Source organism: Phodopus roborovskii, unplaced genomic scaffold (assembly GCF_943737965.1).
Source record: "Phodopus roborovskii unplaced genomic scaffold, PHOROB, whole genome shotgun sequence".
Lineage (NCBI taxonomy): Eukaryota > Metazoa > Chordata > Mammalia > Rodentia > Cricetidae > Phodopus > Phodopus roborovskii.
This window is the reverse complement of record NW_026125675.1, coordinates 1,820,849-1,834,576: the sequence shown is the minus strand read 5'-3', so window position 1 is coordinate 1,834,576 and position 13,728 is coordinate 1,820,849. Positions and strand designations below refer to the sequence as shown.

The 13,728-nt window shown below is 45.8% G+C and overlaps 1 protein-coding gene across 2 annotated transcripts; it reads left to right on the top strand.

Moving 5' to 3' along the window:
* The first annotated feature begins 9,401 nt into the window (after window positions 1-9,401).
* Window positions 9,402-12,720, top strand: Pnck (pregnancy up-regulated nonubiquitous CaM kinase). 2 transcript variants are annotated; one of them, XM_051178291.1, is made up of 11 exons: window positions 9,402-9,468; window positions 10,193-10,262; window positions 10,577-10,708; window positions 11,040-11,114; window positions 11,219-11,357; window positions 11,532-11,655; window positions 11,844-11,919; window positions 12,014-12,126; window positions 12,208-12,286; window positions 12,358-12,445; window positions 12,568-12,720. In XM_051178291.1, exons 2-11 carry the CDS (start codon window positions 10,195-10,197, stop codon window positions 12,703-12,705), a joined length of 1,032 nt encoding a protein of 343 aa, XP_051034248.1. In that variant the 5' UTR covers window positions 9,402-9,468; window positions 10,193-10,194; the 3' UTR covers window positions 12,706-12,720. The 2 variants fall into 2 exon arrangements, with proteins under 2 accessions (XP_051034248.1, XP_051034247.1); XM_051178290.1 differs by lacking the exon at window positions 9,402-9,468 and adding an exon at window positions 9,502-9,758.
* Window positions 12,721-13,728: the final 1,008 nt, after the last annotated feature.

Here is a 13,728-nt window from a genome sequence, read left to right as displayed (position 1 = left end):
ATGGTATAGATATGAATACTTTGTTTTGGAATTGATTTTCATTTATTGATACAATTTAAGGTCAATTTTGTGATGTGTATATTTCTCCTTTTGTTTAGGTATTGTGTTTATATAGCTCATTTAGAAATGTAATGTATAATGTAGTACAGATTATAGATAAGTACCTATGATAGTCAAAGCTTAGAGTTAAGTTAGTTAGGTTTTCTAGATACACAGAGATGTAGTTCAGATAGATAGGCATTCTTCAAACTTTTCAAAGACCTACAGAATATGACATTTAAAATGGTTTAGGGTTTTTCTTGACAGTGAGACATAGATGCTCCTGACAATACCACCTGCGCCAGAAAGGAAGATGGACATTGAAGAAACGGTTTATGAAGTTTGCTTTCAACATGGCAAGACTAGCCATTTGGGCAAGATACTGCTCTTGTCTGGAGTGTTTGACTTTATGCTGTATAAACTGGACATGCAGGACCCACAGGAAAGTGACTGCTGAAACAAGATGGACATTGCTACAGCATTCCTGCTTCATGGAAGAGTCTGCAAGACAGTCTGCAGGACACAGAGAAAAGTGACTAACAAACTGACAATACAGGTGGACAGTTTGAAGTTTCTCTTTTGCTGAGGAGTGTGCCAGACACACTGTGGCCGATAGGCTGAAGATGGAACATTACAGAAGAACTTCAGGTGACTGATCAGGTATCAAGATGTCTCTGTCCTTTCTAGAGTTTATATATTATCCTTCTGTGGTCTTTGAGTGAGTTGAAGACAAATAGTTATGGTTATAGTTTTCCTTAGTTAGGGTTAAAGATAAGTTACATAGACTTTGGACATACAAAAATAGGATAGATGATGGAATATTTTCTTCAAATCTTGCTAAATGTTAATGGACTAAATATTGTTAACTGTGGTTCTTATTTGATAACTGTTGTGTTATATATTTTGCTATGTTAAGATTAAAACCTTTCTTTTTATTTTAGACAGAAAAGAGGAGATGATGGGAGATGCCATTATGTATATATGTTTCTCATACTGGTTAATGAATAAAGCACTGTTGGCCAATAGGAAAGGAAGATAGAAGGGGCTAGGAGACTAGGAGGAAAGAGAAAGGAGGAAGGAGGAGAAGATGGAGGGTCTGGAGGGAGCAGGACTCCGGCTCTCGGTAAGATAAGACCACGTGGGAATACATAGATCAACAGAAATGGGTTAATAAGTAAGACAAAAGTAGCCAATAAAAAAACTAATAACGGGCCAACAGAATTATATCAAATACAGAGTCTCTGTGTGTTAATTGGGGTTGGTGCCGTGGTGGGTCCAGACTGGCAGGAAAAACCTTACTCCTAACATGCTTACTCTCCAAGACAACCTGAAAGGATTGATATTAGGTTTTGACATAAACTTTCTTTTGCCTTTGTGGGGGCATGGTGAAACAGTGGCTGACATTGAACTTGAGTAGATCCTCTTTCCTGAATCTCTTGAATGCTTCAGTTTTAGAGAAATATTTCCAGTGTTTTGAGAAAAGATTTCATTTTGTCCGGACACCTTGAGGTGTGACTTTGTTCTTCTGATCCTTCTGTCTTTATTTCCAGAATGCTGGGATTCCAGATGTGGGATACTATATGCAGTGTAGACTCCTTTTAGATTTACAGAAAAATTGGTGCAATAGTAGTGAGTACTCCCACACCCCTCTGACACAAAACTCTTTATGTTAGATTATTGCATTTATCCCACATAGTGAGTCAACAGAGGCCCTCGATCAAGAATGCTTGATCAAATATAGTTTATTCAGCTTTCTACAGCATTTCTCTAAAGTCCTTTTGTTGTCCCATGATTCCATCTAGTATTTATCACTGATTTGGGCTATCATTTGTGTTATCAAATTCATTGTGACTACGAGGAGTGCTTTGTTTGGATGACCTTGATAGTTCTGAGTAGAGCAGATAGAGGTTGAATGTCCTCTGTTGGGTCTTCCACCATTTCTCTCACAGCTAGCTGACCCTTAAATATTTGTAAGGCCCTGTTCATCTATCCTTTGGGGTATCAGTGCTTATAACACCATTGGCCAGTGTTTGCAATGGCTGTCTGGTGGAGGTGTGTCAGATTCCCACCCATTAAAGGACCCCTTCTTCTCTTTCCATACTGCACAAGGAGCACATGCCACCTCCCGGGAGCTATGTCAATCACTTCCCACTCCTGTAACAAACACCTTGGCACACCAGCTTATAGAGGTGGGGTTAGTTTTAGTTCACAATTTTTGGAGTTTCATGGCAAAGTCACTGGGATCTTTGTCATGCAATTAAGCAGAACACCATGGCAAGGGCACACAGCAGAGCAAAACTGCTCACCCCATTTTGGCCAGAAAGCCACAAGAAGAGGTCCCCAATCCTCTTAAAAAGACACACACCAGTGACCCAACTTCCTTTTCCTAAGCCCTATTAAGGGTTCCACCTCTCTCCATAGCACCACTGGCTGGTGAGAAAAGCCCTTAATGCATGGTCTTTGAGGGACAGTTAATATAAACTGTAACACACAAGATTAGCTATGTAGATTATATGTCATTATTCCTCAAAGGAGTTATATATATTCTCTGATATTTATTTGTTAAGTGATTTATTGTAGTTTGGACTTAGGAATACCTACTTTGTATTTTTTTCTTCTCTTGTTACTTTCATTTTTTTGTTATTGTTGCTGTTTTGATACAAGGCCTTGCTGTGTAGCCTTGTATGGCTTGGAGCTCACTTTGTAGACCAGGCTAGCCTCCAACTCACAGAGATCCATAAGCACTGGGATTATGTTGCACAACAAATAAAAGACCAAGAGACAGATATTGGGGTTCAAGTTTCAAGCTGAAGATCAGAAAAGCAAAGCATCTGGCCACTAGCTTCTTACTGTTACCTCAGACTAAAAGGATGATCCTGGCTCCACCAAACCTCAAACCACTAAACCTCTCCTCAGCTTGGCTGGAGAATCCTGACATTTCAATGTCTTCCTATCCTCAATGTGGCTGGAGACTGACTGCTTGATACTGACTACTGCAGACCCTGCTCCTGGACTTGTATACCCCTCTAGTGCTGGGATTAAAGGCGTATGATCCCATGTGCTTAGATAATCTTTGTGTGAGCTGTTTCTCTTTAGGACTGATTCACTCTTGTGTAGATCTGGGTGGCCTTGGACTCACAGAGATCCATCTCCCTCTTAATCCTGAGTCCTACGATTAAAGGTGTGTACCACCACCTCCTAGCCTCTGGCTGCTGGGATTAAAGGTGTGGTGTCAACAGTGCGTGATGTCTATAGCTTGAGGCTGACTTTGCTTTCTGAATCCTCAGTCAAGCATTAATAAATCATAAATACTATATCACTACAATTCCCCCTTTGTCTAATACAAAAAGAAGGCAACAAGTAACATGGAAACTTATATAAAACAAGTGCAATTAAGCTTGCACAATATATACAGGCAACAAATTCATCAACAATTTGTTCATTTGCATTTGACAAATTCAGAGAAAATACTTCATTATCTATCTTGGTGATTCCAAAATCGTGTATATAATTTACTTTCTATTCTAATTTGCATTATCAAAATATCTTTTATGTCTCTCAAAATCATTTACAGTTTACATATCTTTAGTGAGTTTCTTTTCTGAGTCTAGTAAACAATGAAAACTATAACTTTAACTGTCTAGTCTTCAACTCCCTCAGAGACCCAAGAAGGAAATAACATTAACAAGTAAGCAGGAAGTGCAAGAAAGTGACTTCCAAAAAACTGTGAGAAATGACAGAAAAATATGGCTGCCTGAACAGTCAGCTAAGGTTCCTCTGCAATGTTGGGGGAATCTATATTCATTCTGTAAGCCTAGCATATCTGACAGACTTTTCTGTGAAGCAGTATTTTTTGAAGGACTTTCCTGCCTTGTGTTGGCAAGGTTTTGAAATCACTCTATTTGGTGTCCTATTTGTCCATTTTGGACAGCATACTGTCATCATCAGTCAAGGCAAGGGCACAGCATCTTTTCTGAAGTAGATTGATGCTGCAAGGAGCAGACATTTCTCATTGTCATAAAATAATGCCTATGTTATTATAAGATCTTAAATGCCATATTCTGTAGATCTTTGAAGTATTTGAAGATGACCTATCTAGAATATATCTGTTTGTGCTGGATGTTGGTGGCATATGCCTTTAGTCCCAGCACTCCGGAGGCAGAGGCAGGTGGATCTCTGTGAGTTTGAGTCCAGCCAGGTCTACAGAGCTAGTTCTCTGTGGCTCCAAAGCCACAGAGAAAACCTGTCTCAAAAAAAAAAAAAAAAAAAAAACAAAAATAAAAAATAAAATATATCTGTTTGATCTTGCAGACATTTCATGTGACTATAAGTTTGATTGTAATAGGTGACTAATTACTAGCCTACATTTCCTTATTATCTTATACAGTTGGTAATAATAACTTTCAAGAACTAGAAATTTGTATTACTTTGATAAATGAACTATATAGGCACAATACCTTGAACAAGATTAGAAACATATGTACAATATGTTTTTACTAATTAATTTCAAATTTGTATCAATATACAATATTTGTATACAAATACAAAAGTCAAATCCAATGTAAAATATTTAAAACTAGTAGTTGCTTTTTAAGATTAGATTCAATAATCTGCTTTTTTTTATTTCCTTGGGATTAAAGGTGTGCACTGACACACCTGGCTCTCATTTGTTATTTTTAAACATTGTCTTACTATATAGCTCTAACTAGACTGGAATCTGCCAAATTTGAGACCAGACTGATCTCAAACTTGCATTGATTCTACTGCTTGTGCTTCCCAAGTGCTGGGACTGCAGGTGGTGTGTCACCACACTAGATTAGTTTATATTTTTTGTTTATAGCCCAATAGTTCTCTAATGTGTTGCTTACATTTTCTGTCTGTGACTCTTGAAGGGTCTTTCAGTTGACTCCTGTGGCCCTCTGTCTTAGTGACTTTTCTGGGTACTGTGACAAAATACCTGCCCAAAACAACTTAAGTAAGGAGGGATTTATTTTGGCTTATAGTGTGAGAGGTACAGCATCCATCATGGTGGAGAAATCATGGTGCAGGATCATGAGGCAGCTGGTCACATTGCATTCACAGTCAGGAGTCAGAGATGGATGAATGCTTGTGCTCAGCTTGCTTCCTCTGCTTTTCTTTTTTTCTCTTTTTTTGTCTGGGTCTGAGCCCATGGAATGTTGGTCCTTACAATTAAGGTGGGTCTTCCATTTTCTAGATAATCCCTCGAAAGCATGCCCAGAGGCTTGCTTTTTCAGTGATTTTATATCCTGCCAAGTTGACTTGTTAATTATCATGTGCCCTTTTAAATTTTATTTTATGTGTATGGGTGTTTTTGCCTGCAAGTATGTCCATGCACCACTTGTGTGCCTGAGGCTAGAAGATGATGTCCAATCCTCTGGGACTGGAGTTACAGACAGTTGTGAGCCAACATAGGCCCTTTTAAAGAATTGTTTTTTGACACTGTATAGGGAACCCATGGCTTCATGCATGCTAGATATATGTTCTACCACTGATCTTTGATCCAAGCCCACTTTTGTATCCACTTGGTACCTCCTCCATCACTTGTTTGAGCATGTTCTTGCTTTCTGGCTGCATGCCCAGTTTACATATTTCCTGTTGTGGATCTTGAATGTACCATTTTCTCAAGGAGTAGTTCACTGGGAATGCCCATTGCTGTAGACTAGTGTTTCTGGGTCCTCTTGGCAGACAGAGCATGGAATCTTGCAAATGTCATTACCCTATACATTATCTATAAATAGACATGCATTGGTGTCTTTATTAAGCTAAATAGGAATTCAAATTGATGTCCCCTGACTCTAATCCATTACAATGGGGATCATTCTATCCTCTTTGGTTTGCAAACAACCTGGCTTCCACCTTTGGCCACCAGGTAGAAAATTGTTTAACTGCACTATACAGATCTATCGGTTTTAGGATTATTAACTAAAACCTTCCTGCTACACTCCATCTGCCATTAGTATTTTATTTTTTTAAGACTATATAGTCCTGCTTGGCCTGGAACTCGTTATATAGACCAGGCTAGCCTCAAACTCATAAAGATTTACCTGCCTCTGTTTCCTGAGTTCCTGAATTAAAGGTGTGTTTCACTGTCTATTTTTGTTTTTTCGCTTTTTGTTTTTGAGACAGGGTTTCTCTGTTGTAATAGCCCTAGCTGCTCTGGAACTCTCTCTGTAGGCCAGGCTGGCATTGAACTCACAGAGATCCCCTTGCCTCTGCCTCCCAAGTGCTGGGATTAAAGTCATGTATCACCACTGCCCAGCCCTGCCTGTCTGTTTTTTTAAAGTGTATTTTCATGTAGGCACCAGAAAACCATTTTGTGTGTATTTCTGTTTCACTCTCTACTTTATTGTGCGTGCATGCACGTGTGTGTGTGCGCGCGCGCGCGCGCGCGCGTGTGTGTGTGTGTGTGTGTGTGTGATACAGTTAAGCTCTTTTTGTCACAGCCTGCACTCTGTTATGACTCCCTTATCTCCTAGAAGATTACCAGGGTTTGTATATACTGTGGTTCCCTCTTCCACAGCCCAGACACTTCTGCTGAATGTCAACCTTGTATGGTGACATCTCCATGGTTTTGCTGTTCTCAAAAATCCCTTATGACAAAGCAATACAGAGAAACCCTGTCTTGAACCCCCCAAAAAATCTCTTATGTTTCCCCCAGTAAAACACTGTACCCTCTCACTCCTGATCTTCCTGCCTCTATTTCCTCAATTCTTTCAAAAGAATTATTAGTTTCTTTATATGGTTGTATAGTTCTTTCCTCTTCTTCACTGGGTTACTGAGGCAGAATGGACATATTCAGAATGTATTAAAATTTCAAAGAATTCATCAAAATTTAATTTAAGATATTTATTTTAAATTATCTATATGGAGGGATGTTGATTTATGCATGTAAGTGCTTGTGGATGTCAGAAGAGGGCATTGTATCCTGTAGAACTGGAATGTCATTGCTTAGAAGGATTGGTTACAACTTGTTATTGGTAATGGTTAGGAAAAAGATGAATAAAGGAGATTAGATTCAGGGCTGAGTGGTGGTGGCACACACAGAGGTAGGTGGATCTGTGTGAGTTTGAGGCCAGCCTGGTCTACAGAGCGAGTTCCAGGACAGCCAGGGCTGTTACACAGAGAAACTCTGTTTCTAAAAAGCAAAGTGTGTGACTTTGTTGAAGGATGTGCCTTGACTCTGATGTTTCAAAAGACTCATACCATTCCCAGTGTGTCAGCCCATTTCTGCTTCCTAATTGTGGATCAATATGTGATCTCTGAGCTACTGTTCCAGTTCCATGCCTGCCCATCTGTTATTATGATTCCTGACATGATCAACATGGACTCTTTCTTCATAAGTTGTCTTGGTCATGGTGTTTGATCACAGCAATAGAAAAGTAACTAAGACAACTGGTGTCAAATAAAACTAGGATTTTAAAATAGATGTCCTTCCACAATCTCTGACCCCCCCCCCCAAACAGCATGGTCACATCTGTCACAGCAATACTCCAGTGTCCTGGTTCCAACTTCTGGCCTAGTTATGGTTAATATTGCCTTGATGAAACACCATGACCAAAGCAACCTGGGGAGAAAAGAGTTTATTTCAGCTTGCATTTCCAGGTAACAGCCTATCATTGAAAGAAGGCAGGAGCTGATGCAAAGGCCATAGAGGTGTGCTGCTTGTTGGGCTAGATTCTCCAAGGTTTGCTCAGCCTGCTTATAGAATCCAAGACCACTAGTCCAGGGATGGCACCACCCATAATGTGCTGTGACCTCCCCTATCAATCACTAATTAAGAAAATGCTCTACAACTGGTAGGTGTTTTCTCAAAGGAGATCCCCTTGTGTTAAGATGACATAAAACTAGCCAACATGCCCCATAACAACAAAAAAGGAGAAATCCAATACTCCAAAGAAACAAAATCACATCATGTGCAGATACTGAACTCCTCCCCAGAGCAGGAAATAGACCTCCAGTTGGCATTTGCTGCTCTCCAGGAGTGTCTGGGTATTCTTATCTTGCTCAATGTTAACAGTCTTTAGTTCCTCAGAAACAAATATGTACGAAACATTTGTGAAAAAAAAATATTTGCAAAACAGCAATTAACCTTTTTCTGATTTTCATGACTTTCTGCCTGAATCACCATCAGTGCGTGAGACATTCTGGGGCTCTGCAGGGATGTTCACAAGAGCAGCACTTCCTTTTTTTGCCCCTTCAGCTCCTTTCCTTTTCATGACACCTGAGCTTGTGGACATGATTGGATCTAGGCTCAGTTAATGAGGAGAGGCAACTGGGAGAGGTAAAGGGCAGGAGCTCAGAACACTATAGTGAACAAGCTACCTTTAGTCCCTGAGTCTTGGCAGAGGCCTGGTGACACAGACTTTTCTGGATGTGCTCCTATGACAACAGTCAGTAGACTCTCGCAGGAAGGAAACGGAGCTGTGATAGGGCTGGATGGCATGGGGATAGTGGTGTCCTCTAATTGTTGAGTGAATCCTCTAATTGTTGAGTGAAAGTTGACCTCACTGCTTCCTGAGTTGGGCCTCACCTGGGTTGGGCCAGTTGCTTTGGGGCACAAGACCTGGCATGGTGATTTGCAGTGATGATGTTCTGAAGAGGGGACAGGCCATGACCTAGAGCCAAGGGAGGCCTGTCTGAGGAGGCAGCATACCAGACTAATTAATGGAGTGAGGGTTGAACTGAGTTGACATGTAGGCAAAGAGGGTCAGTGCATGCAGAGGCCAGGGAACACATGCAGAGGAGGGAAAGAGAGTTGGAGAAAGAGGGGCCAGAAATATCAGTCTCTGCAAAGACTCCTACCCTGCCATGGAGTGGCATATATGCCTCTTGGAGCCACATGACTTCAGCAAGGTGCAAAAGAGGAGGAGCAGGAGCTAAGGGTGGAAGCTTAGGCCACTGGTGGACACTTATGCCACGTCACCATTGTGTTGATATCAAGGTTTCAAGGACCAGCAGACACTAGGAAATAAGCTGCTGTATAGCAAATGGCCCAGACAATCTGTTTGTGGACAGCACATTAAAACAGTTCAGGGAAAAAACAAAACAAAACAAACAAACAAACAAACAAACAAAAAAAACCCCAGCCAGGCCTCTATATTGCAACACTTCTGGACGAAGTCACCGTTGGTGCAAAGGCCCTGGGGCCACCCAGTGGACTACCAGGGCACTGGAGCATCCAGTAGTCATCAAGCATAACTAAGGAGCCAGACAGTGGTGGGTGGCCAGAACCCAGGAATTGCCTTACAAGGAGCTCTGCAGTGCTGCAGCCACAGGCACCAACCGAGTGCTCCGCTGCCCAGGGTTCGCGGGGACGCGCGCTAAGGGGGCGGGGCCGGCGGGGCGCGGGCGGGGGGCTCCGCGCAGCAGCTACTGCGCTAGGCGACATTGCGGCAGCGGCAGCTGCAGGTCTGCACCACCTGCCTGAAGCTCTCTCTGGGTTGGGGGCAAGCAGAGTAGCAGGGCCAGGGCATACAGGGTCCAGGCCAATGGCCGGCCGTCTTAGCTCTGCAGCCTCCCCCACCCTCACGCACACCTGTCACGCCCGGCGCGCCCCCTGCCCGCACGCGCGCGGCCCACGCAGCTCTGGACGCAGGCGGCCGAGGTTGCTGAGTCCCTCGACTCCGAGTCGCCAGGGGCCAGGCAGTGGTTGGGTGGCTGCGGTCGGTCGTGACAGGTGGCTGCAAGCAGGGTCTCAGGTGCATTCTAGAGGGTTGGCCTAGGTGGTGTATGCTAGAGCTGTGCCACGGAGGCAGGTCTGATGGGGGAGGGGCAGGGGCCTTTGGGGTGGAAGTGGGCCTAGATGAGCCAGATGGGTGTGTATGGAGCCTTCTGGAAAATAGCCTGCAGTGCTGACTCAACAAGGGGATGTTGTAGTGTTGGTGGCTAACACTACTGTGCTCTGGATGCTGGAGTCGGGGAGCACAGGCTGGCAGCAGTATACCTGGGTGGGAAGCCTGCATGCAGTGGCCTGCCTCAGTGGGAGTGTGATTCTGGTTGTGGGGGAGGGGAAAGGTGTTCTTGGGCTGGGGAGTGGGGTGACCCCATCCTGAATTGGGAGACGATCTGGCTTGGTGGAAAGGAGCTGCTCATTGCCAAGGGCCCTCGCTCCACCTCTCACCCCCACCCCCAGACATGCTGCTGCTCAAGAAACAGACGGAGGACATCAGCAGTGTCTATGAGATCCGGGAGAAGCTGGGCTCGTGAGTGTGCATGCTGGGCTGTGGGAGTGACCACTTCCATATGTGAGGCATGTGCACATGTGAGCAAATGTGTGAGGGAACATTTGAGTGGTGAGTGTGGTATGAGTGTGAACATGGTGGTGAATTTTGAGGTATGTTGTTGCCTGTGTGGGAGGTGGTATGTGAATGTTGGTGAATGTGTGTGAGGTGGTGTGGGGATGTGTGTGCGCATGGGTGTGTCAGGGTGGGTGGTATGACCTGAGTGCCTCCTCCATTTCCATTCTTCCTCTCACTGGCACCTTCCCATTTCCTTACTGCCTCCCACAATCTTGCAGGGGTGCCTTTTCTGAGGTGATGCTGGCCCAGGAAAGGGGCTCTGCTCATCTTGTGGCCCTCAAGTGCATCCCCAAGAAAGCACTTCGTGGCAAGGAGGCTCTGGTGGAGAATGAGATCGCAGTACTCCGCAGGTGCTCCTGCCTGTCCCTTTGGTTGGGAAGACTTGTGGTCACGGGCTGAGACCTCTGGACCTGGTTGGCAATCTGCAGGGGGCCCTTAGGTGTCTCTTCTCATTTGAGTCTGCATTGTCTCCATGGCAACATTAGAGTCACCCTATCCATCTGTGTTTTATAAATGGCCTACAGAAGTGTGTGTTCTAGGAAGGCCTGGACTAGTGGGGGCAGGGATTGGTAGGGAATGGGAGCCCAGGTGAAGGAAGAGAAGAGGAGAGGGCTCAGGACAGAGCTCTTACAGATGAAGAGGCTTCAGTGGTCCACAAGGAGCCTTTTCTCTCTATTGCAGGATCAGCCACCCCAACATTGTGGCTCTGGAAGATGTTCATGAGAGTCCTTCTCACCTCTACTTGGCCATGGAGCTGTGAGGGGGATTGCTGGGGGGGGTGGGTGGTGGGCAGAAAGTGTACAATGCCCAGATTCATGCCTGGGTTAGTTGACCTCTTGCCTCATTCCTTCTGTCCCTAGGGTGACAGGTGGTGAACTGTTTGATCGTATCATGGAGAGGGGCTCCTACACAGAGAAGGATGCCAGCCACCTTGTAGGGCAGGTCCTTGGTGCTGTCTCCTATCTTCATAGCCTGGGCATTGTGCACCGGGACCTCAAGGTGCCTGGTTGTGCTCCCCATCATCTCACCTACCTCTGGCCCTGAGTGTCTTCTTTCTCAGTGTCCACTTCAATCGGGGTCTGGGGAAATTAAGAGTGCTGAGGCCCACCCTGTCCCAATGCCCTAACCATTCTGGACTCATGGGCCCTTCCTCTGGCCCCAATGTGTCAACAGCCTGAAAACCTCCTCTATGCCACACCCTTTGAGGACTCCAAGATCATGGTCTCTGACTTTGGCCTGTCCAAAATACAAGCTGGCAACATGCTAGGCACAGCCTGTGGGACCCCAGGATATGTGGGTAAGAGGGAAGTGCTCTAAGGCTCACAGTGGTGGGGAGTTGGTGACCCTGGGGTTGCCAAAGCTCCAGGACCTGGGGCAATCTACTCTTGGGGCCGAATAGATACACCAAGTGTGGCCCTCAAGGGCATGACATGTGTGCATGCCTGTGCAGACATGTCTGTCTGTCTGTCTGCCTCTGGCCGCCAGCCCCAGAGCTCCTGGAGCAGAAACCCTACGGGAAGGCTGTAGATGTGTGGGCCCTGGGTGTCATCTCCTACATCCTGTGAGTGACCGCTGGGACGGCTCAACTCCTACCTGCCTGCCCCTGCTGGGTTGGGGAGGGGTGGACACCTGGGTGATTCATCTGTGGGTGCCAGGCTGTGTGGGTACCCCCCCTTCTACGACGAGAGCGACCCTGAACTCTTCAGCCAGATTCTGAGGGCTAGCTACGAGTTCGATTCTCCCTTTTGGGATGACATCTCAGAATCAGGTGAGTACAAGGCTGGCCCTGTGCTGAGGAGTGACAAAGGGCATCAGGGACAGGGCAGACTGACCTTGGCCCCTGTTCCAGCCAAAGACTTCATCAGGCACCTGCTGGAGCGTGATCCCCAGAAGAGGTTCACCTGCCAACAGGCCTTACAGCATCTTTGGTGAGTGGGATGCCTGGCAGGTGGTACGGGAGCAGGAGTGATACCTGTGCCAACTCTCAACCTTTCTCTAGGATATCTGGGGATGCAGCTTTGGACAAGGACATCCTGGGTTCTGTCAGTGAGCAGATCCAGAAGAATTTTGCCCGGACTCACTGGAAGGTGAGCATAGAGAGACTACTATGTTCCTGTTTTAGGGTGTGACTACTGATATCTTGATGGTGCTCTTAGAATTGTTCTTGTTGCTGTGTCCAGCTTGACCTGACCCCATTCTCTTCCCACAGCGAGCATTCAATGCCACATCATTCCTTCGTCACATCCGTAAGCTGGGGCAGAGCCCAGAGGGTGAGGTGGCCTCCCGGCAGTGTATGACCCGTCACAGTCACCCAGGCCTTGGGAGTAGCCAGTCCCATCAGTGGTGAAAACCAGGTGTGTAGGCCCTGCATCCTCTGGGAGCTGACTTTTAGGGAGCCTAGGGGATGGCAATGAACTAAGTGGGGTCTGGAGGGTCAAGATCAGAGAGTGTCAGAGAAGGAGAAACTGGGCAGAGAGTTACAGCAGACATCTGTGCTAGTGGGGTAGGGGTATGACCTCTATGAAAGGAAAGCCAAGGTTTGAGTAAGATGCTAGGAAGGATCCAGGAAGGCTGGGCACCTCTTGAACCTGTTTTCCTCTGCTTCCTTTTTCTCCCCTCCACCCAAGGAGGATGCCAAAGAAGGCCAAGTGGACTGACTTCCAGCTTTTCTTTCCTCTGCCCTTTTGGTCTCCTTCCCTGCCCCTTGTCCCCTAGGCTGGCCTCTGCTGGAAAGTTTGAGAGTGTGGGTGTGGTGCATGGCACTGGGATAGGGGGCTTCCTCAGTATGTCCCCTAGCCTCTCCCCTCCCCATGTTGCTATGGGAACTGAGGTATTTGCAACTGGATTGGGGAGCCATCCTTCTGTATCTTGCACGCACACATGCATCACTTGGCTGTTCTGTGCTTTGCTGACTGTGGGTGGTCCTGCTTGTGTCATCGCCCTTCAGTTCCTTCTCTTCCCAACCAATAAAGACAAACAGAGAAATGCCTTGGTGCTAAACTGAGTCTGGGATGAGTGTGAGATTGTGGGTCACCTCAAGGAAGGACATGAAGAAAGCAAGTCCACTGCCAGTGGTTCTGCACTGGGTCTTGTGCTCCGCCTCCTGTACCTCTCCTTGCTGTGATCGTGGCATAGGCATGCTGGGTTATTCAAGGACTTCCAGATTCTGTCCCCCAGAGTGTTGCCAGCAAGAGGTTGCCTGGCTGCCTGATTGCTTTGGGTCTGACAGAAAAGTAGATGCCAGCAAGGTCTACTGGGCTACCAGCAGGGGGCGATGGCAGAACACATAATTCACCAGCAGCAGCGTCTACTCAAGATCACTCGGGCTGTATAGATATGCCGGGGCTGGAAAGGGCTCAAGCCTGTAGGG